The 25,687-nt window shown below is 36.9% G+C and overlaps 6 protein-coding genes across 10 annotated transcripts in view; 2 read left to right on the plus strand and 4 right to left on the minus strand.

The window, feature by feature from the left end:
* The window catches only part of LOC116299589 (uncharacterized), a 43,062-nt gene extending 37,977 nt beyond the window's left edge, over positions 1-5,085 (plus strand). For all 3 annotated transcript variants that reach the window (XM_089040785.1, XM_089040784.1, XM_089040786.1), the window contains exons 7-16: positions 123-286; positions 476-610; positions 704-799; positions 1,072-1,145; positions 1,375-1,465; positions 1,861-1,971; positions 2,574-2,650; positions 2,822-2,972; positions 3,055-3,172; positions 4,133-5,085. In XM_089040785.1, coding sequence (XP_088896911.1) covers positions 123-286; positions 476-610; positions 704-799; positions 1,072-1,145; positions 1,375-1,465; positions 1,861-1,971; positions 2,574-2,650; positions 2,822-2,972; positions 3,055-3,172; positions 4,133-4,176 — 1,061 coding nt within the window. In that variant the 3' untranslated portion in view covers positions 4,177-5,085. The remainder of the gene's footprint in view (positions 1-122; positions 287-475; positions 611-703; positions 800-1,071; positions 1,146-1,374; positions 1,466-1,860; positions 1,972-2,573; positions 2,651-2,821; positions 2,973-3,054; positions 3,173-4,132) is intronic.
* On the minus strand, positions 4,824-19,769 carry LOC116298089 (uncharacterized). 2 transcript variants are annotated; one of them, XM_089040780.1, is made up of 8 exons: positions 19,612-19,769; positions 13,112-13,214; positions 12,886-12,986; positions 11,889-12,162; positions 11,062-11,277; positions 10,505-10,708; positions 10,227-10,291; positions 4,824-7,160 (listed from the first exon to the last, which is right to left on the minus strand). In XM_089040780.1, the coding sequence occupies exons 2-8, from the start codon at positions 13,197-13,199 to the stop codon at positions 5,538-5,540; spliced, it is 2,571 nt and encodes an 856-aa protein (XP_088896906.1). In that variant the 5' UTR covers positions 13,200-13,214; positions 19,612-19,769; the 3' UTR covers positions 4,824-5,537. The 2 variants fall into 2 exon arrangements, with proteins under 2 accessions (XP_088896906.1, XP_088896907.1); XM_089040781.1 differs by lacking the exon at positions 19,612-19,769 and adding an exon at positions 14,144-14,340.
* Positions 15,016-17,833, plus strand: LOC148905002 (uncharacterized). The gene is made up of 7 exons (XM_089024003.1): positions 15,016-15,693; positions 15,805-15,946; positions 16,036-16,393; positions 16,533-17,016; positions 17,117-17,188; positions 17,256-17,406; positions 17,481-17,833. The coding sequence occupies exons 1-7, from the start codon at positions 15,016-15,018 to the stop codon at positions 17,831-17,833; spliced, it is 2,238 nt and encodes a 745-aa protein (XP_088880129.1).
* Positions 17,036-19,327, minus strand: LOC148905003 (uncharacterized). 2 transcript variants are annotated; one of them, XM_089040790.1, is made up of 3 exons: positions 18,886-19,327; positions 18,684-18,774; positions 18,366-18,502 (listed from the first exon to the last, which is right to left on the minus strand). In XM_089040790.1, exons 1-3 carry the CDS (start codon positions 19,042-19,044, stop codon positions 18,483-18,485), a joined length of 270 nt encoding a protein of 89 aa, XP_088896916.1. In that variant the 5' UTR covers positions 19,045-19,327; the 3' UTR covers positions 18,366-18,482. The 2 variants fall into 2 exon arrangements, with proteins under 2 accessions (XP_088896915.1, XP_088896916.1); XM_089040789.1 differs by lacking the exon at positions 18,684-18,774 and having other exon boundaries at positions 17,036-18,502; positions 18,886-19,326.
* Positions 19,770-21,684: 1,915 nt separating the features above from the next.
* Positions 21,685-24,610, minus strand: LOC116301287 (uncharacterized). The gene has a single exon (XM_031710328.2). It carries the CDS (start codon positions 24,434-24,436, stop codon positions 22,496-22,498), a length of 1,941 nt encoding a protein of 646 aa, XP_031566188.2. The 5' UTR covers positions 24,437-24,610; the 3' UTR covers positions 21,685-22,495.
* A 132-nt stretch (positions 24,611-24,742) lies between these two features.
* On the minus strand, positions 24,743-25,668 carry LOC116301298 (haloacid dehalogenase-like hydrolase domain-containing protein 3). Its single transcript, XM_031710338.2, has one exon. It carries the CDS (start codon positions 25,507-25,509, stop codon positions 24,799-24,801), a length of 711 nt encoding a protein of 236 aa, XP_031566198.2. The 5' UTR covers positions 25,510-25,668; the 3' UTR covers positions 24,743-24,798.
* Positions 25,669-25,687: the final 19 nt, after the last annotated feature.

Here is a 25,687-nt window from a genome sequence, read left to right on the forward strand (position 1 = left end):
CAAAAATATAAATTCGAAAGTGCCTATTCTGACTTCAAGGTGGATCAAGTAACTCCTGACAATCCCTCATAGTTGGTATTATTCATTCCCACTTTTTTGAAACATGTTTGTAATCCTTCCAGATAAACTTAAGGACCGTCTTCCTCCCCCACCCACTCCTCCCACCGAGATCACAGGAGCACAAGCTGCAGGAGAAGATCTACCTAAAGATGAAGCTAGTGACGACTCGGAAGAGGGGGGCATTGGCTACCTATTGCTGAGGCAGGCTGCTGCTCAAATGTTAGAGGTACGTTCAGCTGTGCTTTGAAACATGCCGTCACAAAATATTGATACAAATCTGTGCATCCTTTCCGGGCACATTAGAGCGAAGAGCATCCTATGTTTTCAATTTTCGAAATATTTTTTTTTCTTCAGGATGGTTGAACTACTAACAAAGCTGATTTTCCTTAAATATCATATTTCGTTACTAATCTAGGAAAAGGGAAGGCCCAGCGAAGAAGACAATGCTCAAGAAGACTTGTTAGGAGGTGGCAGGATGCCACTCTTGGAAATGCTGTTACTACAGGCACTAGGAGAAGGAGGAGGAGACGACAAAGAATTACCTGGAGGAGTGAGTATGGAAATCACGTCTATACTATAATACAAACTATTATCAATTATTATTGCAAAATTGTATATTCAATCAGATGTTGTTTTTTCGTAGCTCAAAAAGGGAGACAAAGTCCGCGTTGAAAGTGACATTGAGAGGGCAAAACTCCTTCAAAAAGAGTATGGTGGTTGGACAGATTCTATGAGAAAGGTGAGACGGCATTGCACTGCAAAATTCTCTTCATGTGCTAGAAATCCATAATCTGTGTGTCAGAGAAGAGTGTGTCAGTAATAGCTCAGTCTTGTATGGCGCCTCAAGGAGGTTGAGGACGGCCTGATATGCAGGCTAAATTAAAGTTAAGAAACAAACGTCAGTGTTTTTGCGTGAATTTTATCCCGTGTCCCGATCTGAGCATGATAAATGTATTTTGAACACCATAAAGAATTTTTAAAAATTCTTTTTCAATTTAACCCGTTTTACAGCACCTTGGAAAAGTTGGGGAAGTTTTGGGGAAGTTTCTTCATGTCATCAAAGTCAAGTTCCCGGATGGAAATTCGTACGTACATGCATGCTTATATTTTCATATATTTTTATACCTAAAAGATAAGCCATGTAAGAAGGTTACTTCATAAAAGATTATAAAAAGCCCAAAGGTTTCATCCTCAAGAAGTCAAGTTTTTGTCATCGTTTTTGGCCCTCTTTACATGGGATTATAGGATATTATCCCTGATATTGTTTCCGAGTTGTATATATATATATATATATATATTAATTTTTTGTTACAGCTGGTCCTATAACCCTTCCTTACTCGAGAAAGTCAATTCTGACGGCTCTAGCACTCCTATTGTGGATGCAAGGCAGTCAAGATTGGAAGAGGTAACCGGCCATGATTTTAGTGCTTGTTATAATAATAACATCTTTTATTGAAGTAATTCGAATATTGCTTATAGTATCCAGCATTTGGTGTAGCGCGACTACGGCAAAGTTCATGTATTAATTCTTACCTATTGAGAGCATGGTTGACCAGATCGAACCCTGAAAAACCTCTTGGCTGATCTAAGTCAGGGCATGGCTAACTCACAGATCAAACCCTGAAACAACCTCTGGGCTGATCTAAGTCAGGGCATGGCTAACTCACAGATAGAACCCTGAAACAACCTCTGGGCTGATCGAATTGGAATTAAGCGTTGATAAGATACGGATAATCGAGAAATTATTTCTGATGAGTTGTTTTTATGGTTGATATCTGTTGCGCATGCTAAACATTTCAGGTTGTTCGAGGGCTGTTCCATAGATTTGATGTGGTCCAAATACCGAAGGAAAGGAGTGTGGTGGAATTATTGCAAAAAGGTCATGGTGGATGGAATGATAGAATGAAACTTGTAAGTATGATAGTGGTGATCCAGCGAGGATATTGCTTTTAGGTGGGTTGGGGAAGGCGTATGTATGTTATCTCTGTTCTTCTCATAAGTCCAAAGGGGAACGCTAGCCTTCATCCCCTCCTTTGATTGTCCTAGCTACCAGCGGCTAAAGCGGCTAAAAAAATAGGGTTTTTCTTGCTCCACTACTGGCAGTGTAGCAAATGAGGCCTTGAAACCAAAAGCTAATCAGAGACGCAAAGCATTAAGGAAAAAAAGTCCTTTTTTCACGAGGGTAGCACTTAATAGCCAGTGGCTACCAAACCTGTGGCCCTCATTCCATGATCGAATTGGAATTTAGGAGTTGATTTTTGTGGAGGGAGGAAAACCGGAAAACCCGGAAAACCTTCAAAGCACAGGAGAGAACCAACAAACAACTCTACTCATATACTACATCGAACGCGGCGGGACTCGAGCTCGGGTAGCATTGATGAGAGGCGAGCGCTCACACGGCTACGCCACCCGTGCTTCCCAAATGATAAGGGATTTCATATAGTCAAAATAGAGCTAAATAGCCAATGAAATTGTTTGGTTATCAACCGTACGTGTTATGGTTAATATTCCAGTGCCTAGGGATCAAAGGAATGGTGAACAAAGTGGACAAAGATGGAGATGTGTTTGTGGAGTGTATTAACGGTGATGAGTAAGTAAAATGAAGTTGCCGTTGATAAACACGGAGAAGGTACTCGTGCAGTGATGAAACGTTTTGCCAAATATTCAGTGTCTGCCGATGACAAGTACAGCTATTTACGATAAGGTATATACGTTTTATGGTCAGTTCTATTCTCAAATCGTGTGAATTTGAACTTTGCAGTTGGACTTTTAACCCCGAATTGCTGATCAAGGTGGAGCCCGATCCCAATGTCAAGAAAGAAGCTGGAGATTTTGTGTTAGTAATGGACGATGTGGAGAACGTGAAGCAGCTTCAAGTCAATCATGGTGGATGGGTGAAAGGCATGGAAAAGGTAAACGCTGATTAATTAATACAGGTTCAATCGATTGATTGAAAATTCTAAAAGTATTGCATGGAAACGTTGTCATTTGCAGTGCTGTGGCCATACTGGGATCATCAAGGCTGTTCTACCGAATGCACGTTTGAGGATTGAAGTGGCTCATAACACATGGATCTTTAATGAAAAGGCTATCAAACTAGTAGCCAAGGGAGGTAAGAACTGATTAATTTGGGTGGATAACAGTCCCCTTCACAGTTCCCTGCGCCATCTTGAAAGGTAGCCGTGCCTTTGCATCGAAGCGAGACGAACGGTGAGCTGGCAATGATAGAGACCTTTTTTAACACCTTAGACAATTATTCACATGTCTATCATTGCAAGCTCACCGTTCGTCTCGCTTCGATGCAAAGGCACGGCTACCTTTCAAGATGGCGCAGGGAACTGTGAAGGGGACTATTGGATGGATGGGAATGGGTGGATGAATGTAAGGGCGAAGAGTGTAGATGATTGGAATAATATGGGTGATCGGACAATATTGATTGATGGACAGCATGAATGGATAGTTAGGTAAATGGATGAATGGAAGGATAGATAGATAGGTGGTATGGATGTAGATATGATACAAAACTGCAAACAATTTAACCGTGAAACTTTAGTAATACTAAATAGCACAATGTCATGCAAATTCCATTGTTTTCTATTGTTTAATTAGCACTATTTAGTAATTAGTGTTTCACGGATTAATTGTTTGCACTCTAGAGGGAAGGCATTTAACCCATGAAATAAAAAATACTAGTCAACGTGTAATACTCAAATAGACACAAACGAAAACAATGAAATTAGGGTCTACTAAAGTGTATTAATCAAATATCTATTTCACGGGTTTAATGACTTCACTCTATTGTTTGCAATCTAGTATATATGCATTCATAGATTGGGCAGTATGAATAGTCAGGACAATATGGATGGATGGGACAGTATGGATGGATGGAGCAGTATGGATGGAAGAGACAGTATGGAAGGATGAGACAGTATGAATAGACTAGACAATGTGGATGGATGGGACAGTATGGATGAATGGGACAGTATGGATTGTCCTGCAGATAATACCCAGTGAGGTGCTTTATGAGGCAAAATATTCAGGTCTTTAAAAAAAATTTTTTTTTACGTTGCAGAGGAAATGTTGGAAGCGATTTTGAGAAGAAAATTGAAACTCTGAACAGGTTGTTCAGGAAAAAGGAATGATGAGGAATGATAATTTGACCAACCTACTCCACTTAGTACGTCGTTCTGAGATTTTTACTCTAAATCTGAGATCGAATTAGAATTTCGATTTGTAGATTTTAACATGGTGAGTGTGAGCAAATTTATGCCTGCTCATCGATAACTGGGGATTCTAGTTCAATTATTTATTTTTCTTTTACCAATACATAGGAATCAGAACATTTGAATATATTTTGGGTACTTTTCTCACCTAAATTGCATTCACCCCATCCTTTATACATTTTCATATTATCAATATGATATTTCGGCATTGTTCAAATATGGCCGGCTTGGATTGAGTTAAACATTGCATCATATTTTTTTAATTTGATTTTGTTTTTTCGCCACACCCCTTAAAATACCAAAAGCTGAAAATGAAAGTACAATCAACTTCCTACAGTGTTGAGCTGACAGAGAGGGGAGAATTCAGAATTTCTTGGTGAAGGAAATCAATGCTAGATGGGGCTTTCGTTTCGAAATGATGAAAGTGGCACGATTTTGAAGGTCAACAACGAGATAGCAGTACCCCTCCTATCAAATGAAATAATAAAAATGTTAACCAAACAAACATTAGGAGAAATAAAAGAAATACCACATAGAAAATTGACTTCCCAACAGCATTACAGTACGCTGATTTAATGTAATGTCCTACAAAAAAGATGATTTTACATCTCCATCTCTATGCTTAACTTGAAACAAGCACTTCGTTTACATATCTAGTAGACTATACTTGTAGCTATTGGTCATACTTAGATTATGTTTATTTAGATTCATCTTGAACACTTACTGCTGTATCTCAGTTGTCAATGTTTTTGATTTTCTAATGTTTAGTTTGATTGAAATAATTAAAAAACAAACTCCTCAATTTAACTAGTACAATTTACTGCTTAATATCCCCCAATATATCAAATCAAATCCTAGACAATTTTTTAAAAATACAACAACTGATACAAGATCTGCTTCAATGAAGCTTGAATAATTAGAACTTATCAAAGAGATTCATGTGAAAACTATAACATGAACTAATGATAAAATAGCATGCAAGAACTGCTAAAAAATAAACGGATAAGAAACTGTTAAACTGTTTATTAAGAAATGCTAATAGTAAAATTTTGAATGTTACCTCGTTTCTTAATTTAGATAAATGTTCTCCATTTGAATGTCAGTAATAATAACCCATGATCCAGCAACATCTAAAAATGAACTATTTTAAAGTTTTACATATTTTTCGTTATTAGCGGTTAAGTTGTCCTCGAGCTCCTACTAAACGACAAACGACAACTTTTACAAATCAAAAAACAATTAGAAATTGATGAGTTACAAAATCTTTAGTTTTTGCCAGCAATACTGAGCAGCATCCTTCAATATTTTTCTTTCGTCTTTGATTTCTGCAAGTATCTTGGCCTCTTTACGGACATCATTGAGAGCACTAATGCGCTGCTGAAAGTTTGGTTTACATTCCAACCTCTCTGATTCTATCAAGAGGTCAATGTACTGTATCTCGGACAAAGGGTTTGGTCTCAAGGATATTTCCTCTAGACGACGAATGATACTATTAGCTTGTCTGAGCATACCAAATACGGTGAGGTACAGATTTTGGAGGTCTTCTTTCAAGCCTGCAATGACCTTTTCTGTTGCTGTCTTCTTGCTTGCTGCTTCGTAATATCGGTTTTTGAGCTCTTCTGAGGTTATTGTTTCTGTTTCCTGGTAGAGCTCGAATCTATAAGCGTTGTTGACGTGGTTATTCCAATAGCATTTCTCTGGACAAATATTGCACTGACCGTTGCTTCCCATTGCAGCGCAGCCAGCTTTATCTTCATCTCTAGGAATACCACAAGGATAGTGGCATGTCATCTGACATCTGAGACAGTTAGTGACATATTCACCTCTTGGCAGATCAACTTTACGTTGTTTAGTCACGTCAGCTTTGTATCTGAAATCTTTGTTTATCAGCATGTCCTTCTCGTGTACTTTTATGACTCTCTCCGCCTGGCGTAACTCGTCAGCTTTGTCCAACCCAGCTCGGATGTTCTGCTGAAGACGTTGAATGACGTGTTCTAGATGTTCCCTTTCCTCAAGAAGCTCCCTTATCAGTTGCAGGCTTACACTCTGTGCCTTGCCAAATGTTCTGAAGAAATCCTTGTAGCTTTTTTCTCCCATTTTCCAGTACATTGAATTAAAGGTCATGTTATTGCTGGCTTCTTCATCCTCATCCTCGTCCTCTTCCTCCTTATCCTCTTTCTCAACTTCACTAAAGAGCGCAGAGTTGTTAAACTTGAAGCTTTTTTGAAACTCAAACTTTGCCTCCTTGATGGCAGCAAGCACTGGGGCTTTGTTACCATATGCAAATGTCACCATTATAAAGATATTCTGACCAATATCTTTTCCAAACATGCCGAGTATGGAGTCAAATATGTATCTCTGGGTTGGAGTTAGTCTGGCCTCAGGAGCTTTGACAACAAAACCAATACCATCAAGATGATCAATACCTTGGGGTCCCTTGAGGGAGAAGAACTCTCTGATCTGATTGGTTATCTTCCTATCTCTTTGCAGACCCTCTGTGTCACCAAAGCCAGGAGTGTCGATAATGGTCAACGTGAATGGTAACTTCCCCTGGTTGTCTTGCTTGTGGATAGTATAGGCTGTGATCCACTTTGTTTGGATGTGAGCCTGTGAACCTGAGCCTTCATCGCCAATTAGTTTGTATCGATGATCATCTTCGTAACGTACCCCCATGATGTAGTTAACCAGTCCATTAATCAAAGTGCTCTTCCCTGCGCCAGTAGCTCCAACAAGCATAAGAATCTTTTCTTTACCAGGAGAAGACCAAATTGTCTTGCTGCCAACGTCGATTTTACGTATGTTGTGTGCTTTATTTTCCATCGTAAGGGATGTCGGTAAACTCCGTATCTGTGGGGTTGCCATGCTGCCAGTTGATAACTATATGAACACAGAGAAATAGTCATTTTACATGAATTGTTTTTTCTGTCATTTCTCACTGAGAGTCATTACATAAACAGATTTTGAGAAGGTCTATATTGCAAGTAGAAATAGTGGACTGAAGAAGAAGGAGAGAAAAAGTTTTATTGGGAGGGACTTGGTACTTCAGAGATCGAGTAGCTACTTCAGAGAGTAGCTAGGAAGACATTAATATCATAGGTCTTCATTAATACACCGATTTTTTTTTGTTGTTTTTTTTGTTTTTGTTTATCTTTTATGCTAGTAGGTTTGTTCTTTTGTATGGTAACATTCGTGTTTATACTCACACGGTTGTAAGTTAATAAGGCCCCGTCCACACGTACCCGGAAATTTTTGTATCCGCAAATTATTTTTTGCGGATACGAAAATGTTCGCGTCCACACGCAGCGTATTCAAATCGTTTTCAAATCGTATTCACTGTCCACATGTATCCGGAAATTTCTTGATCCGCCCTGATTCACGCTAGTGCCTAGTCCCTTTGGCGGATAGTATTTCTTATTGAGCATGCGCAAAATCGTGTTTACGTCAGCGTATTCGAAAATTTGCGGATACGACCGTCCACACGTATACGTATTCGGAGCGTATTCGAAAATTTCCACTCTGAAGACCGTTTTCGAAAATTTCCGGATATGGGTACGGGCCTTAGAAAAAAGTATCTCCTCAGTTGTTTCGCGATGTGTACGGGTTCATGTATTCGATGATATGCTCAATCGCGTCACTTGATCATAGTTACAAATAATCATGAATACATACACCTACTTGCAAGAAGGTTGTCATTACAAGAATAGAACATTTGTAATTGGGTAACTATTAGTGATTTAGTAAATTAACCGATTAGGAATAAATTATCACTGTCGCCAGGCAGCGGTTACTTTTCCAAGTCTGAAGTGAAATTAGTATTTTTCTTTTAGTATTGTTATTAGGTCAACCTATTTACAATGTTACACGAGCAGAAACTTTCAAAAACAAATACTGATCTTATTTTTTATTCATTCATTTTCGTTTTAAGTTTGAAATTGCATCTTCATCTGCATGCTGGTTACATCATGTCGTCCAAAATTATTTTTTCTTACTGATAAATTTGAATATGACGTCAGTGATAGAGTGCACGCACTAAAACCGTGAACATTAAATAGTACCAAGAGAATATGAACTCTTGATAGTACTAATTAGTACTATTTCATACAGAATCCTTTGTTTTCTATTGTTTAATTATCACTATTTAGTGCTAAAAATTAGTATTTGTTTCACGGATTTAGTGTGAGCACTCTAGACTAATTCATTCCTAATCGGTAAATTTACAAAATCACTATTTTACTAAATTACAAATGTTCTATTCTGGTAGAGTACAAACACTATAAGATTGTAACATAAATACCACTAAATACTGCTAAATTATGCTAATCCTATTGTTTTCTTTTGTTTAATTAGCACTATTTACTACTAAATAGTGCAAAGTGTTGCAGAGGATGCCTATCTTTCCAGTTAGGAAGCGAGTTAGGAAAAGAGTTAGTAAGCGAGTTAGGAATCGAGTTAGGAATCGAATGTTATTTTATTACAGAATATTAAATATATATATATTAATGCCAAAAAAAAGAAATCGCAAGTAAAACGTCTGCATCAGCAGTGTTACGCAACGTAAGACATAAGAGACGTGTTGACTGTCACTCGTTCGCTGACAAAAATGTTTGCTGGCTCAAACATAGTGTTGTCTGGTTTTTACTACCCGATGAGTCTAATTTTCTTAAATGTGAAAAAAGTCATACCCTATTCAAAACAAGTCGGAAAAAGAATGGACCGTCGAGAAATATAAAAAACCTAATGGTTTTTACTTATCAAAAAGCGTTTTATGTGTTTTTTAATGTCCTCATTTGATTACGATTTTGGTTCATCGATCTAACGAGATGCTGGAATTTGAGCTTATTTTAAAACTTTCAAATATTTTTAGTTAGTTCTTCGAAAATAGTGTTTAAAGAAGATGTTCTGAGTTTTTAATTTGTTAAAAGCTTGATTTCCGCGCCATTTTTCTTTCCAAAACCTGCCAAGATGGCCGTATTCAAAATTCATTATCTCAAAAACAAGCTCAGGACACCCTATTTTTCTTTTCTTTTTTGAAATCAGCGTTAAATTCTCTATAAAATATCTTCCTAAGAACATTTTGTAATGATTTCTTGATAAAGTAGCTAGTCACCTTAGGACAATCTTGGCTAAAATGTATACAGTACCCTGTTTAAGACAACAAGGCCAAAAAACCTGATAACTTCTTATCATATTATCCACCTTCGAAGACTCATGATTAAAGTTTCATAGTGCTTGATTTCCTAACTCGGTTCCTAACTCGGTTCCTAACTTGCTTCCTAACTTGTTTGTTAGTTTGTCTCAGTGTTGCATACTTTTAGTGTTTGTACTCTATAACAACCTTCTTGCAAGTAGGTGTAATTACCGGAAGTGTATATTGTAACATATCCCCTTTTTCTAAACTGAACAAAACATTAGAGTGCAAACAATATAACCGTGAAACTTTAGTAATACTAAATAGCACAATTTCATGCAAATTCCATTGTTTTCTATTGTTAGTAATTAGTAATTTACGGATTGTTTGAACTCTAAGGGTAAATACTCTAAATATTGCTAACGAGTTACAGCTATAAGAAATTTTTTGTATGTGAATCATGTTGAAATCATTACTTAAAGTCATCAGGTAAAACTGACTAAAATTTGATTGAAATGTATGTGTCTGTAAGTCAATGTCTCATTTATCAGTCTATTCCACTAAAAAACATTGTCGTCTTCGATGGGACTTCCCTTTTCCTAGATTAGTAACGAAATATGATATTTAAGGAAAATCAGGTCCAAAAAGCGTTTGTACCATTACTTGCAATTAGCTTTGTTACTAGTTCAACCAGCCTGAAAAAGACATTTCGAAAATTGAAAAGAATGCTCTTCGCTCTAATGTGTCCGGAAATGATGCGCAGATTTGTATCAATATTTTGTGACATGTTTCAAAACACGTACAGCTGAACCTACCTCTAACTTTTGACCACCAGCCTGCCTCAGCAAAGGGTAGCCAGGAAGACGGTCCTTACGTTTATCTGGAAGGATTACAAACATGTTTCAAAAAAAGCGAGATGGGAATGAATAATACCAACTATGAGGGATTGTCAGGAGTAATTAACTGATCCACCTTGAAGTCAGAATAGGCACACGAATTTATATTTTTGATATCCTCCTTCTTTGTTCAATGGAAAGTATTTAACAAAATTCAAAACTATAAACTCGAGTACATAGCTCCCAAATAGACCTACCGAAAATATTGTTCAATGCGGTGCTAACTTCTTGAATTTTCATACGATCTTCTTTCTTAGCCATCAACATTTTTTCGATAACTTCTTTTACTTCTTTCGTCTCTTTACTATCGCTCGGTTTTATCTCTACGAGTTTTGGTGGAGAAGATCCTGTTTGCAACGCGTGTGCTATCACCATTCCTAATGGCATTTTAAAGTCAGACACTGAAAATAATACGAAAACATGAATAGGTAAAATTAACTAAAATATTTTGTTGTTCTCGTGCGATTCATCTGATCGAATAAACGTATTGATACGATTACTAGTCAGTACTGTAGGTCTTCTTAATCTCCAATCGTAATCAGTTGAAATATGCCAGACTTAGTAAAACTGTGATGGGGCTTTTTTGGATGGAAGACCTATACTCACCAGTCCTGTGAAACACTGAGCCTTCGAAGCAGTCCACTGAAAGGAATAATGGAGGAGGGCATTCCGTTTTCTATATCTTCTTCCCCTCCCTCTCTCCACTTCACCACAAAGACCGCTACACTAGCTAACTTACTGAGGTAGTACTTACAAGGTAAAATGTCGCCGATCTTATCATAGTTAAGCATGCCTAAGTACACTAGACCAAGCGCAAACACATCTACAGAGGATGTATACATCTGCTCCATAAAAAATTCTGGGGCCATGAATACCGGTGTTCCTGCAAAGGTCGACATCATGTAGCTGTTTGCCATGTCTGCCTTCTCTTCCTTGTCTTCGGCAACTTTGGCTAAGCCAAAGTCAGTCACTAAAAATGTAAACACGCACTAATGAAAATATGCATCCAACTAAGTTACTGAGTTAAAATACTGTGTTGGCTTTGGACGAGAGGGTCTGGGTTACCAGACCTGATCTGACTTATGACGAAGCACTACAAACTACCAAACTCCAAAGACTTAACCACCGAAGACAAGAGCGCTGTCAAAAACTCTATAAGAAAATACTAACTCAAAATAATAACAAGCTCAGTGAACTTTTACTTAAGAACAGTTTCTTACCAAGTTGTATTAGAATGTGGGATAGCATGGACATTTAAAGATGTTTCGATTGTTTTATTGTAAACACTAATACATTTGAAGATCGGATTTATACTTATCTTCTTACCCTGTAAATTAATGTAATATTTCTTTCATGTCTCTCATTTTCAACATTTTTATAATTCTAAATATTTCATATTTTGCATTGCATCATCTTATTGTAAATATCATATTTTTCAAACTTTGTGGTTTGCTATTAATATGTTAATAAACTATATATATATATATCTACCAGGACCATCACGGCGTAATAGGGTTACTCCAGGGTTACTGGGTTGCCTGTAAGTCTAACAAGCCGGAAGCAAGCACCCCATTAAATTACCTTTAATGACTGGTTTGTCGCCCGTATAATGCAACATGATGTTAGCTGGCTTCAAGTCTCTGTGTATAATCGGAACAGGCAGCCCATGCAAGTGACGGATGGCACTAGCTGCCTGTTGCATGAATTCAACCTTGGTTACAAAGTCTATGGGCTTGTACTTGTCAAAGTACTGCTTTAGATTGCCAAAGTTGCAAAACTCCATCACCATCCAGAACGAATTGGCTTGGAAAAACGAGTCGAAAAACTTGACTATGTGGGGGTGGGACGGGAGTTTCTGAAAACAGAAAATACTTATGAACAGAGAATAACAGCTTTCCAACGTAACAACGTGCAGTTGGAAAGTGTCATTGCGGTTCGTAGCACATTGATCACGTTAAGTGAATATGTTTATCTTGTATATTCCCTTGTGAATATTTTAGTCGCATGACATTTAATTATGCAAATATACGCTAAGTATATAAGTTAGTGTTATACTAAATGTATTTCCCTCGCTTGTTGGACAGCCAAAATTTGTATCCAAACTTATGCAAATTTACGTTACAAATCTACTTTAGAATATAGCTCTAGCCCTCGGAGCGTTAATACGTTGCATCGGTCGAGGACTACGTTTTCTAGTGGGCTTTTTACCAAAGAAGTTTTTATCCTACTGGTTTTTTCGTAGCGGGCAGCGTATTATTGTAATGTAATAATGTAGGTTCGTTTTCTAAACAATTGTAATATTTATATATTCATATTAATGATGAAGCGTACATGATTGAAAATAAAATGCTGGTCTAACGCTGTCCACCAGGCACCCAGCACAGTCACACTCCATTATGTTGTAGTGTCGTATATTCTAGCGATTAGCGTTTGGTGCAAAGGGTAGGAATGAATAGACAATTAAAACAAAAGATGTGGAGATTGAAAGAAAGAATAGAAAAAACATTCCCTTCTACTCTTTGAATTTAATTAGCCCAGAGGTTGTTCCAGGGTACCGAACAAGTTTTTTAAAATTCACCTGCAAGTTCTTGATTTCTGTCATTGCATCACTTCCAATTTTGTCCTTCTTCAGCTCCATTTGCTTTACGGCCACCTCTATGCCTCGTCGTGTGTCCGTCCCTTTCAAATAAATCAAAATTTCATGTAAACCTAAATATGTTCCTAAATATTCTGCGATCAGCAGGAAATCCAGTACTCCCTCTCGACTTTAAAAGATTAACTGTAAGACAATGGACATCACGTACCTCGAAACACGATTCCAAACCCTCCCTGTCCTAACTTGTCTTGCCAATTGACTTCGTAGTGACCCAGAACGACATTGGCGGCTGCCATGGCAATGGTACAGTACTGGAAGAAAGTTTTAAAATACAATTATAAAACCAGTTGAATAGCAGTCATTCACTAGAGGAAGAAACACTAAAAGATATGACGACCACGATGTTACCGGGTTGATGTGAGAAAAGCCAGAAATCCAAAGAAAATGTTTTATATCATAGTTAAAGTAGATCTAGTGGGTACTTTGCATCCGTCTGTCTGGATTCTTTTAACCATACTTTTGCTAATGCTTAGATTATATTATTACATATAAAAAGCGTCGCTCTGCTCAATTGCGCTTTTATTTGTGTGGGATTTCAAACGATTTGATTGGATACAAGCAATTTTTTAGTCAAAAAATAATATATTTTTTTAGAATAATTATCTTGCAGCATCGATAATTATTGAACTTATTTGAACTTTTGCGTTCGATTACACCGTTTCTGTCTCTCCTCTCCTGAAAGAAACCCAGTAACTATCTTTCGAAAGAAAACTATATATCTATTTTCCTGTGTATTCGAGAGAGGGTGAAATGAGGAAGCACGAGTTACGGTTTCTCGTTCAACGCTTTGGTACTTAGAGTCGCTACGATGTTTAGTTTAGTGATACACCGATCGCCAGAAAACTTGAATCGACATGCGCAGTTGGAGCGTGGCACTTAGAATTTTTTCGGCTTGGATTTCACTCCCTCCTTGTAGAAAATGTATGGCGAATAATTATGAATCTCTTCGTGAATTAAAATATATGTATTTACACAAGCTACCGTGTATCTGGATAAGTTCTCATAAACGTAAAGTTTATTTAGAAGCTACTTATGGGACTTAACATAGTATTTTCGGTTCGGTTTTACGAATTTTGTAAACCAACAGTTTTTGACGCCATGTATAGGGTGTCACTTAGTGGAAGCGATGAATATACCTGCACTACATTTAAATTTTCTATCCCTATATGTGCGTACTAACCTTGCCGCATATGTATTTCACGAGTTGAAATAACAGACCATTGCTCAGCAAAATATTTTGATAAATTCCTCTCGATACAGGCTCAGTTTTTAAGATTTAAACTATGGCACAAATGACGTCTACACAAGTGCAATATCATCCATAGAAAGTGCTTTAGTTGATGTGAAAAGCGAGGAAAACTACTTGCTATCTTCTTTTTCGAAGCAGCCATCTTGAATAAATTGTGCTAGGCGTTCAAAATAAAGCCTAGAGAGACTGAACCCTAGTTTACCCATCTGACTTTGCAGTTTTAAAAAAAACCGCGAATCTTAGTGTGCCAAAATTATTGTGTTTGTAATAACTTCGGGAAATTTTTTGAAATGTCTGATGTACATAAAGGAAAAGAGTTGATTTCTCTCACTGAATGCCCCAACACAAAGCTCCACTATATCTTGGAGTAACGCGAAAGCGGCAATGATGTAGTTTTCTGGTTAAAAATAAGAATGGAGGCCCTTGCTGCATGGAGACGAACCATGGTTTGTTCTTCTCAGAGTCTGAAGTACATCGAACTCATAAATTTAACCATTCCTGGAGATGCTTTTCGACTAAATAAGGAAAGTGTTCGACTAGAAAAACAGTTTTCAAGGATTGCTATTGATTCTGAAAACAAAAGGAAAGCCCTCAACAAAATGGGAAATCTGAAAAAGAGAAAACAATTTTTGGAAAGCTGGAAAAAAATTGCAATTTTGAAAAATGATATTATAACAGTGGAAGAATGGAAATCAAAACTCAGCGACCTCGAACAAAAATTGCAGATAGCAGAGAGCCAAATAGAGGAATTAAAAGAAAAATATTCTGACATTGAAAAGAAAAAACAGGAACTTTTCATGGAAATGGTCAAGGAAAAAGAAGTTCTCAATATCTGCCAAGAGGAAAATGAAAAAATGAAAAAATATATAAGGCAACTTGAAAAAGACCAGTATTGTCAAGTCAGGGGCACAGCTATTCCTAAGCTTAAGTTGACTCAAGCCCAAAATAAGAAATTAAAGGAATTAAAATCAAGAGCTCAAAAGGCTCTGTATTTCAGTAGTCTTTTTGGGCTCGAGCTTGACTGCCTAAAGTTGAAGGATCCAGACAGCTCCAAGACATACAATATTGAATTCAACAGCTCATCTCCTACAGAACCACTAGTTTCCTCTGCTTCCCCAAATGCATCATTGACACAGGACAAAACTTTACCTGCTACACCACCCTCCAGCTCTGAAACTTCATCAACATCCAGCTCCCCTAATATGAATGATCAGTCTTCACCACAAACACAATTCTCTAAACTGAATGAGGATGATAAAGCCAGGGTCGAGAGTATTCTCTACCTCCTTGATAAATTTGGGGTTGGAGATGAATTGTTACATGAATTGTCCATGACCATAGATGGATTGCCCAAGTCCTACTTGATTAAACAATGTAGAAGTGAACTCAACAAGAACTGCATAATTACTTCTACCCCAGGCAAGGCCCCAGGTGCACAGCATCATTTCAAACAATTACTAACTGATCAAGTTCAACAAATGGTATGTACATATGTGTCTTGTTTTTATTTTCAGATTGTGGAGGCCGTACTTGTAATGCTCTCTTTAAAAGGTTTCTAATTTACTTACATCAGTAAATCATTGTCTTTACAGAGAAAGTCCAATGTGATTCAAGAAGGTGAGAAGGTGAAAGTTAAATTGAGTGGTGATGGTGCCAGAATGAGTAGGGCGAGTAATTTTATATTGCTCAGCTTTTCAATTCTTCAGAGTACAGATGATCTATTATCATCAAAAGGTAAATATTACTATAATTGTACAATTTATAAGATGAACTAAAGTGTTTTTCATAGGAATTTGATTAAACAATTTCAAATTATCTCATAGGTACTCACACCATAGCTGTAGTAAATGGCCCTGAAAGCAGAGAAACTATAGAAAGCAGCTTTAAGGACATTTTTGATGAGGTCAATGATATAATAAAGGATGGCTACATAACTGTGGATAACAAACAATTAGAGATAGAGATGTTTCTTGGAGGTGATTACAAGGTACACTTCATATATACAGTCATATTCCATGCAATAAAATGTTATATTTATGGACTAGGTATTAAGCATAAAAAGTTGTATTTCCTTATCTGCGTAAGTCGTTTATCTTTTCAGTTCCTGCTGCTGGTTATGGGCCTCACTGCAGCTAATTCCAACTATGCTTGTTTGTGGTGCAAAGTTTTTAAGAAAGACAGGTATATGCTTAAGTACCCTAGCTTGCCTTTCATATTTTATTCATTGTTGTTAGGATAACGACAAGTAAATGTATCCACATGCTGATTAAAAAAAAAAAAAACTTTAAAAAAGATAAATAATAATTATTGTTTTCTTAAGGGGTGACATGACCAAGCCAGACAACTACTACAATGAGGCACCTCTCAAGAGAACACTGGAGGAACTGCATGAATGTGCCTGCAAATCAAAGGGAGAAAACTACTGTTGTGTATTTCCACCTCTCCTTAATATCCCACTGGATCACATAATATTGGATGAACTACATTTAATGCTCCGCATAACAGATATTTTAATTGGTAACCTTATTGAAGATGCAATGCAGTGGGATGATAAGGAGAGTTTTCTCAGCCATGTGAGTGGAAAGCAAAAAATCCATCTTGACAAGCTCATCAATACCATCAATAGCTGTGGGGTTTCTTTCTCAGTCTGGGAAAAAAGAAATGCAGATGGAAAAGGATCGGGTACTTGGGATTGGACAAGTTTAATGGGGGATGACAGGAAGAAACTTATGAAAGATCTTCCCAGCAAATTGGAGACTGTAATACAACAGGATACTGCAAAAACAGTAGTAGAATTGTGGAAGGTACCCATGTTAATTCAAATTTCAATTTAAATCCAAGTTTAATCCAAACAATTGAAGCTAACAAAATATGATATAAAGTTATTTGCTGTATTTTTTATAGGAATTTGCCAATATGTACTTTGACTTCATTTCTTCCTTTGAACCAACTAACATTGATGAATACCGTCAAAAGGTAATTTGCAAATTACAAGATTTAAAATTTGTCTGCTATCCTAATGCTAAAGGAAATTTCTTTCTAGATGAAAAAATGGATTGACACCTTTGCTGAAGTGGGGCATAAAAGGATTGGATATGCCAGAGAACGTGTGACATGCTATATGCATGCAGCAGCATACCACATCCCACAAATGGTGAAGTTGCACAAAAATATAAAACAGTTCAGTGGCCAAGGTACAATTAACTGAAACATAACTACATTAAATTTTTAAGCACAAGTAATATAATGCTGATACATAAACTTGCAGGTGTGGAAAAAAACAATGATGATGCTCGGAAAATAATACAAAGAAAGAGCAATCACACTGATGACCCCGCTGAAATCCTGCGTGCTGAGTTCAGAATCAATGCTTTGAAGCATAGGGAGAGAAAGCCCAGAAAATATACCAAAAAAAATTCAGAATACTGGCAAACCAACATCAAAGCAAAACGCAAAGCACGCAAGAGAATCAGCTATGACAAGGTCCCTGAAGTTTTGCCAAATGAAGCACCTCCTGTAATGGCTGAGCCACCTACCCAGCAAAATAATAGAGCAAAAAGAAAGCAAGCTGTGTATTCAAGAAAAGGGGGGGAAAATGCCAAACGAACCAAGAAACAATAAGACATGTATGAGTAATATATATATATAGTATGCAAGTAGGAGACCTTCATGGGCATTTATAATGGCTAGCCATATCAGCATAGTGCCAAAATATCTATGTTTATTAAGTGGAATGCAAATGAGGATGAGTCTGTATCTGATTTACAGACTTGAATATGATTAAGATTTTCTATTGTGCTTTGTTCATTGATTATTTATAATACAGTATTCATTTATGAATTCTTATTAAGAGATATAAGCTTAAAGGGTATAAGTTAATTATTAGAATCATCACCAAGAGCTACTTTTATGAAAGAAAAAGTCAATTTCTCCTGAAATGCTCTTGGAGTTGGATGGTGCCCTTCAAGTACACTATATTTTTTGGGTGACCGGGAGATATAAGATCTAACTTTCATGGGGTAAAAGACTTTTATCCCCTGGCCATGGGAATCTGCAGAGTAATCCCAAAACTCTGGAAAATACTTCCTTGGGAAAGCTGACTTTTCTAACAAGTGCCATCTCTCATAAAGTGTCCATTTTCCCTCAAAAAGGGATTTATAAACGTCTCCCCTGAATGAGATGGTTACTGGAAGCCTTGATTTTGATTTAAGGTGTTTCTCAACCGCAACCCTGAATGAAGTTACTTCTGAAAAAATGATAGTTTCCTCAATTACTGGATTATTGAAAAACCTGAAAAGGAAATCAATAAAATGCGATTAGTAAATGATGCACCTTTGACCACAGAAAACTTCCCCATTTTTTAAATATATTGTATATATAGTGGTGTTTTATTTTTGTATGCTGCTGTAAATATTCAATACATAATAAAAGCTTAAATAACTTGTAAGCAGCAAAAATCAATAAATCATACCGGACACAATCAAGTGAAATATTTTCTTCTGGTTCCCAGGTGGAATCGAAGGAGAATATCCCCGCCACAAAACTAAGTATTCAGTAGTCCCCTGTTAGCGAATAAAAATAGCACATAAGCAGAATTCTATAAGCACTACAATAAGTTTATCTATGAATTATGTATGCTTATCAATTACCAGAAACAAAGAAATTCAACTCACCGTAACATTTTCTCGCTTCGTGATGAGTCGCTCCACTTCCCATAGTCTCCCCTTTCCTTTGATTCTAGTAGTTTGAGACTTGGGAAGAATATCCGCAGAAGAAACATTGTTTAAAGTTGAATAAAACCCTTTTTCTCGTCTTTCGCGACCAGCCGCCATTTTGAATTCCGGTTGAATTCCTTAGATTATGCTAATTACTTCGAGCACATGAACCAATCAGGTATACGCTCAGACAATACGAGGATTGACAGATAATTTGATATGGCCGAGTGAACTTAAATAAGCACCTCCCACTATGATTCGAGTTTTCTGGCGATCCTATATGATTCTCGGCTGATAAAATAGGTTTTTGCGAAATATAAACTGGGAGTTTCGATGAAACTCAACACAAATAGAATCACAGAAAAATCAGTAACAACCCTTTCGTTTCAAATAACAAATCAATCAGTTTACTATGTAAATAAAGCGTGTAGTTTCGAAGTATTTGTTTGCTAGAAAGTCAGCAGTTTGCTAGAAAGTCAAAAACACGAAAAAAGTTTTAGTCTTTATGACTCATTTCTCAAAAATGCACCCGACACCTTTTTAAGCCATGAAAAAATTATAGTCAAGGGCAGCAAGATGTCCTAAAAAGATCAGAATTACTTAAAGCACAAGTAAGCAAACTTGCTTCAAAACCAAGTAGAGCTTGGACAAGATTATGGCTATCAACATTACGTTGATGCTTACCTTTCTACAGATTTCGAGATTCTATATAAATGAACCCTCTAACGTCCACTGCAAAGCGCTGGAGATATATCGAAAATATTGTAAACCACCATGCAATAGAACTGCGCAAACAACGAAGAAGCAGCTTTCTTGGAAAGCCTTAATTCCTGGTGAGTGAATTGCCCTATTTCACTATGACGTCACATCAAAAAATTATTGGTTTAAACACAAAGGACGTCGGAGGAGGTCAAATCAACGCAAATTCACCGAAAATTGTTCTAAAACCCGTATCAATCCACGAAGAGAAGTAGAATAGCCAACAAACTCTCAGAATATTTTTTAGTACATATTAACACATATTATATCTGAAAATTAGGCCATTTTAGATCAAACTTTTTCGCTAGGAGCAAATTTTGTTGAATTTTCTATTAGATTTGGCGATTCTATCCCCCACATAAACAAGCAGTGACGTCATAGTGAAATAGGGCAATAGACCCCTTTCGAATTCCAAATTACTGCTGTGTTTCTTGATTACAGACTCATTTGCACAGGGTTAGCCTCGAGTTTGTGCAGAATATTCACGTGTTCCAGTCAAGGTCCGTCAAGTTTCAAAATGGTATTGCTAAAGTTGTGCATTCTTTACTTTACCGTTGGTATTATTTTTTAGTACATATTAACATTATAGTAATATTTTTTAGTACATATTAACACATATTATATCTGAAAATTAGGCCATTTTAGATCAAACTTTTTCGCTAGGAGCAAATTTTGTTGAATTTTCTATTAGATTTGGCGATTCTATCCCCCACATAAACAAGCAGTGACGTCATAGTGAAATAGGGCAATAGACCCCTTTCGAATTCCAAATTACTGCTGTGTTTCTTGATTACAGACTCATTTGCACAGGGTTAGCCTCGAGTTTGTGCAGAATATTCACGTGTTCCAGTCAAGGTCCGTCAAGTTTCAAAATGGTATTGCTAAAGTTGTGCATTCTTTACTTTACCGTTGGTATTTGTGAATATTCAAACACTGATACAAGGCTAACCCTGTGCAAATGAGTCTGTAATCAAGGAACACAGCGGTAATTTGGAATTCGAAAGGGTCTATTCCAAGAATTGGAACGCGCATTGAGACGAGGCTGAAAAAAAACCCACATAATTTTGGTTGATGAATAAAGAAACTGAAGTTAAAATACTCATCTGTTCCATCAGTAATAGTCTTAAAAATTGTTTTTCTATGACCTAAATGTGCTCTGCTGATATTCAATTTCACGTGACTAACTCTTTATACAATGCATTTACGGTATAACAGACAAGAAAGCTAACGTATAAATCCTACAAGTAAATTGATCTCTCAATAAAACCAATCCCATATAACAATTATTTGTATGGTATATACACTCAATTGAAGAATCGTTGTCGGGTTCAGAAACATGGAACATAAAAGCTGAGACCGAAATGGCACATGGGAAATGACATAATTATATTATAATTTATTCATTTGCGCCATCCATGCAGTCGGTTTAGAATGCCTAATAACGCGTACTAAAAACAGTGGATGATGCCACGGGTCGCCGGTCACAGCATGCATCTAATTAACGTACTTCCCACGTGTCATCTCGGTCTCAGCTTCTATGTTCCATGTTTATGAACCCGACAACGATTCTTCAATTGAGTGTAAGTATATGCCCTACCTGGAATTGCATAACTGTTCACTATCTAGACAGTATTCACTCGACTGTGCAATCATTGACCCATCTCCGATAGAGTATTAGTACTATTTATCATGCAGAATCCTTTGTTTTCTATTGTTTATTTATCACCATTTAGTACTAAAAGTTAGTATTTGTTTCACGGGTTTAGTGCGTGCACTCTAACGTTTAATTTGTTGATATTCAAGCCACAATAAGGGACCGTTCATTTTTTTATCAGGGATGGGGGGGGGGGGGGGGGGGGGGGGCGATGGATCATAAAAATGTTCTGACCAATATCTTTTCCAAAGATGCCGAGTATGGAGTCAAATATGTATCTCTGGGTTGGAGTAGTCTGGCCTGAGGAGCTTTGACAACAAAACCAATACCATCAAGCAACTTAGTAGTTTCTAGTTTTCTGTGTTTTTGAATGAATCTCAGGATGAATGTCATATATGTTGCTCTCCCCTCAGGCTCAGTGATTATGGTGATATTTACCTTTCTGCTCTAAGACTCGCAGCTTGGTAATATTCCTCTGATATTCACTTTGCCTTCGGCGAATAATAATTGTTAAATATTCACTGTGGTTGAACAAATTACTGACTAATCACACCATTCTTATTTAGACTTCAAACAAGACTAGTATTCTTTTGGAGGGGCACTTGGATGAAAATCAATAAAAATTGGAAATGACTTGAAACTTGTTTAAACTTACCTATATGGCCCAGAGAGTAGCCAAGCAACATGTTTCCTTCACAGTCAAAAGTGGCAGGAAAAAATTATCAATTTTATTCAGCATCTAAATTGTGAGTAAATAACGTCATTTACTCAACCCTATTGTTCTTTTCGCTTTTAACCCAAAATATGTCAATATCAAGTGGCTCCCAGGCTAAAATTTTCACTAATCCGATTTTCATAATTATAATTGAATCATATTATCCTCTAATACTTCAATTATTTGGACTTTCAAAAATCGGGGCGTTTTCATCCAAGTGCCCCTTTAAGAATTAAAAAAAATTATTGTGGAACTGTTATAAATTATACTCATCTATTTGTATCCTCTTGCAAAATATAGTTTTTTAAAAACTATTGTATTGTTAAACAGTAACTGTGCCATTTAATTGCCCCATTTCTGAAATCCTTATGACGGCACATAAAAAATCTTTAGTAACTGTGAAAGGATTTTAACACAAATTATTGTTAGCATTGTTGAATTCATCCCATGGCTACATCAACTTTAGATGAAACCTTCTTACAACCAGAAGTTGAAAAAAGTTGAAAGTCCTGAGGAAAATAACTCATCTCATCTGTTACATCAGTGACCATCCTCTCTAGTACAATATATCCCTTGGTCTTCATGTCTCTGTGTACGCATTGTTTTACATGTGATCTCTCCAGTGGTAGGAATGGAACAAAATAGTCTATCACTTCAGATTTTAGTAGTTCATTGTACCATGCATTTGGATTAGTCTCTGCATATCTGTGTAGTAGCCCTTCGAGGCTGACAAGGTCAATAGTCTCTCTTGCATATCCTTGTTTGTAATGGTCTAATACATATTTGTTTATCAGTTGTCCACCAGAATTGGAAAGAAAAAGAAAAACAAATTTATTCAAGTTAAGAGAAGATTTCAATCCTCTTGTATCAAGAAATGGCTTCAATATGCTCACAAGCCCATCTGGAACCTTATCCATCTCGTCAAAAATAAACAGGCCTCCTTTGTTGCACTCAGTAGCATTTCCAATGATCCATTGTCTCAGTTGTTGCCTGTAGATTTTAACATCACTAACATGTGGGAAATGCAGTGGGACAATAAACTTGTGAATATAACTACTCTGAGCTCCATGTTTGAAGAGATGTTTGGCAATGATTCTGCTGACGTAGTTTTTTCCTGTCCCTGTCCAGCCATGTAGTGACAATACCAATGGTTTGTTTCTCTTTCCTTGGACGTGGCTCTTTAATGATGATAGCAGCACCCTTCTTGCAAGGTGCTGTCCATAGAATTCTTGTTGAAGATCTTTTTCAAGCCCTGTGAGGTTGACCTGAAACTCACTTTGAAGACACAAGCCAAGGTGATTGAAATTTAGATAAGATATCATTACTATGAGTAACCCTAGCAAGCTGAATATTATTATTTTTGCTTGTTTTTCATTCTGTAGTGATTTATCCACATTCGTTGTAGCTTCATATTGATCTTTAGATGGCTTTGTACCTTCCATCTTGTCATCATCATCATCATCACTAAAATAGTTCAAGCTAGACCCCTTAGATGGAGGTTTATTTTCCATGTGGCGCTGTCGGCATGGCAACTGATTATCAAGAGTACTTTTACAGTCTTCATAAAACGAAGTGGTAATAGAATCATTATCCTCATCATCAGTAATTTCTATTACATCATTTTGTCCTTGGTTTTTGAGTTTTCCATCACACTTTTCATCTTCTACAATGAATTCTGAATACAACATTAACTTGGATTGTTGGCTATTTTGAGTCCTAACATTGGATCCTTTACTATCAATAGTAATATCAGGTAAGCTTTCGTTCCATGGAAGGGCTAGAGTGCTATACTCCGGTGGAGGTGTATTGGGAATATCATCATCATCATCAATGCCAACATTATTAATCCCATAGATGTTTCTATGGTGACCACTTGGTTTGCTTTTCTCCTTTTTTTTGGGCCAAGGGAGGGATCGTGTAGAGTAATGTGATATCGGATTTATTATACTCCTATTATCTTGACATCTATTTGCTACTTTAGCTCGTCTTAACTCTTCAGCTCTGGCATTTTTCGTCAAGTCAATGTCTTTAAGTCCTACAGCTCTCATAGGTCTGCCAACTACAAGAGATTTAGAGCTCGCTCCTGAGAGAGTATACTTGCTATTATACTGAGGAGATTTCTGTTGAGCATTGCTGGCCATCACACTTGATAACAAAGGAGCTTTAAGGATGAACTTTGGTCCTTGACTGTTTGTCCCGCTTAAATTCTTGATGTCCATCATGCAATCTGTCTCCATTGCTACGTTCTCTTCGTCAGATTCAAAGTTTGGGTCTGAATCATCGCTTTTAGGACTCCATTTAGTGCTAGTTTGATCCCTAAACCAAAAGGAATCTGGTGTTTTAGAAGAAGACTTTGTCCACCTGCCGTACTCTGATGACATTTTTTACGACTCAGGAGAAGAAATGAACCTTTGCTTTACAGCAGAAGTATTAACAGATTTTTAAGCAACGTTTCAGTAGAGAAAACAGATATTAAAACCAATCATAGCAGCATTTAAATGAAGTATTCTCGAAGGATGTCTTCTCCACCAAGGACAAAAAATTCAGTTACCATCGTTCCGCCATTTTGATAATAGTGCCCAGGCTACACAGTGGACCACAGGAAGCCCAAATCATTTCCTTCGCTTCCCGTTTCAATCCCATTTTTCGCAAGAAAAAGAATAAAATAAAGAAATCTCACGACCGCGTTTATTGGAAGATGCTTTATTAATAACTCAAATTATATAAGAAGACATTATACGAGTTACAGATTCATTAAAGGATTCAAATTTGTTATTATACGATCTGGAGCGATCCCAGATCCATTGGCGTTTGAGTCTTTATATCTATCAACAAGATAAGCAGACATGCCTACATTTATCGATGGATAATAATCGAGATTAATATTATCTCCAACATGTAAAGCCTCTTTAGGACTCGCTCTACCTCGTTCAAGAGCGAGCTGAAATATCTCAAGCGATGGTTTAGCAATTTTAACTTCAGTAGAACACAAAACGAATGAAAAATATTTGATCAAATCTAAACTGTCCAAAATCTTTGGTAGCCGTTCGTCAAAGTTTGACACAACTCCTAGAGTAAAGCCCTTGGATTTAAGATGTTGTAGTACTGTCTTAACCTCGGGGAATACATCCCACTTTGATGCATGAGTGAATTCTGTATACAGAAAGTTCGTAATGTCTTGAACAGCTTGCTCATCTTCACAGCCCACTTTTTTGAACGCTTTGCTTATCACTTTAAACCACCATTCACTAGTAGACATACCATCCCGAACTCCAAAATTGGGATATTTGTCGCGATAAATCGTATAAGATTTTCTAAATTCCCTGTCCAATACCTTGGCATCAAAGTTTAGGCCATATTTTTGAGCTGTTTTACAATAGAGTTCCCCAACACTTCCACGAACCCTAAGTAAGGTGTTATTCGCATCCAGAGTTATAAGTCGCAACATGGACATAATATAAAGCCCCAAATCCTTCAAACATCGAATAATTTTAACAGGCTTTTTGTCAGATATTTTAAAGCCCCAACGTTTATAAAGAGGCCATTTTGTATGTTTAAAAGACCAAAAGGAATTCTGGGTAAAAAATTAAGGAGGCTCGCGACGACTTCAGGAGACATGGTCAAAGATAAAA

The sequence above is a fragment of the Actinia tenebrosa genome, unplaced genomic scaffold (assembly GCF_029948245.1).
Source record: "Actinia tenebrosa isolate PJP-AT-01 unplaced genomic scaffold, QUT_ActTen_1.0 PGA_scaffold8__29_contigs__length_14323225, whole genome shotgun sequence".
NCBI lineage: Eukaryota > Metazoa > Cnidaria > Anthozoa > Actiniaria > Actiniidae > Actinia > Actinia tenebrosa.

Excerpts from the sequence above, each read along its gene's own strand:
- LOC148905002 (XM_089024003.1), top strand. The coding sequence starts at position 15,016 with ATGGTCAAGGAAAAAGAAGTTCTCAATATCTGCCAAGAGGAAAATGAA. Across the intron at positions 15,947-16,035 it reads TGATCTATTATCATCAAAAG|GTACTCACACCATAGCTGTA; the intron begins GTAAATATTACT and ends ATTATCTCATAG. Across the intron at positions 17,189-17,255 it reads TTGATGAATACCGTCAAAAG|ATGAAAAAATGGATTGACAC; the intron begins GTAATTTGCAAA and ends ATTTCTTTCTAG.
- LOC116298089 (XM_089040780.1), bottom strand. The coding sequence starts at position 13,199 with ATGGCAGCCGCCAATGTCGTTCTGGGTCACTACGAAGTCAATTGGCAA. Across the intron at positions 12,163-12,885 it reads CAGAAATCAAGAACTTGCAG|AAACTCCCGTCCCACCCCCA; the intron begins GTGAATTTTAAA and ends TTCTGTTTTCAG. Across the intron at positions 7,161-10,226 it reads CTGGTGGTCAAAAGTTAGAG|TTATCAACTGGCAGCATGGC; the intron begins GTAGGTTCAGCT and ends GTGTTCATATAG.
- LOC116301298 (XM_031710338.2), bottom strand. The coding sequence starts at position 25,509 with ATGTCCATGTTGCGACTTATAACTCTGGATGCGAATAACACCTTACTT.
- LOC148905003 (XM_089040789.1), bottom strand. The coding sequence starts at position 18,992 with ATGTTTCTTCTGCGGATATTCTTCCCAAGTCTCAAACTACTAGAATCA. Across the intron at positions 18,503-18,885 it reads CGAAGCGAGAAAATGTTACG|GTTTTTCAATAATCCAGTAA; the intron begins GTGAGTTGAATT and ends TTTCCTTTTCAG.
- LOC116301287 (XM_031710328.2), bottom strand. The coding sequence starts at position 24,436 with ATGTCATCAGAGTACGGCAGGTGGACAAAGTCTTCTTCTAAAACACCA.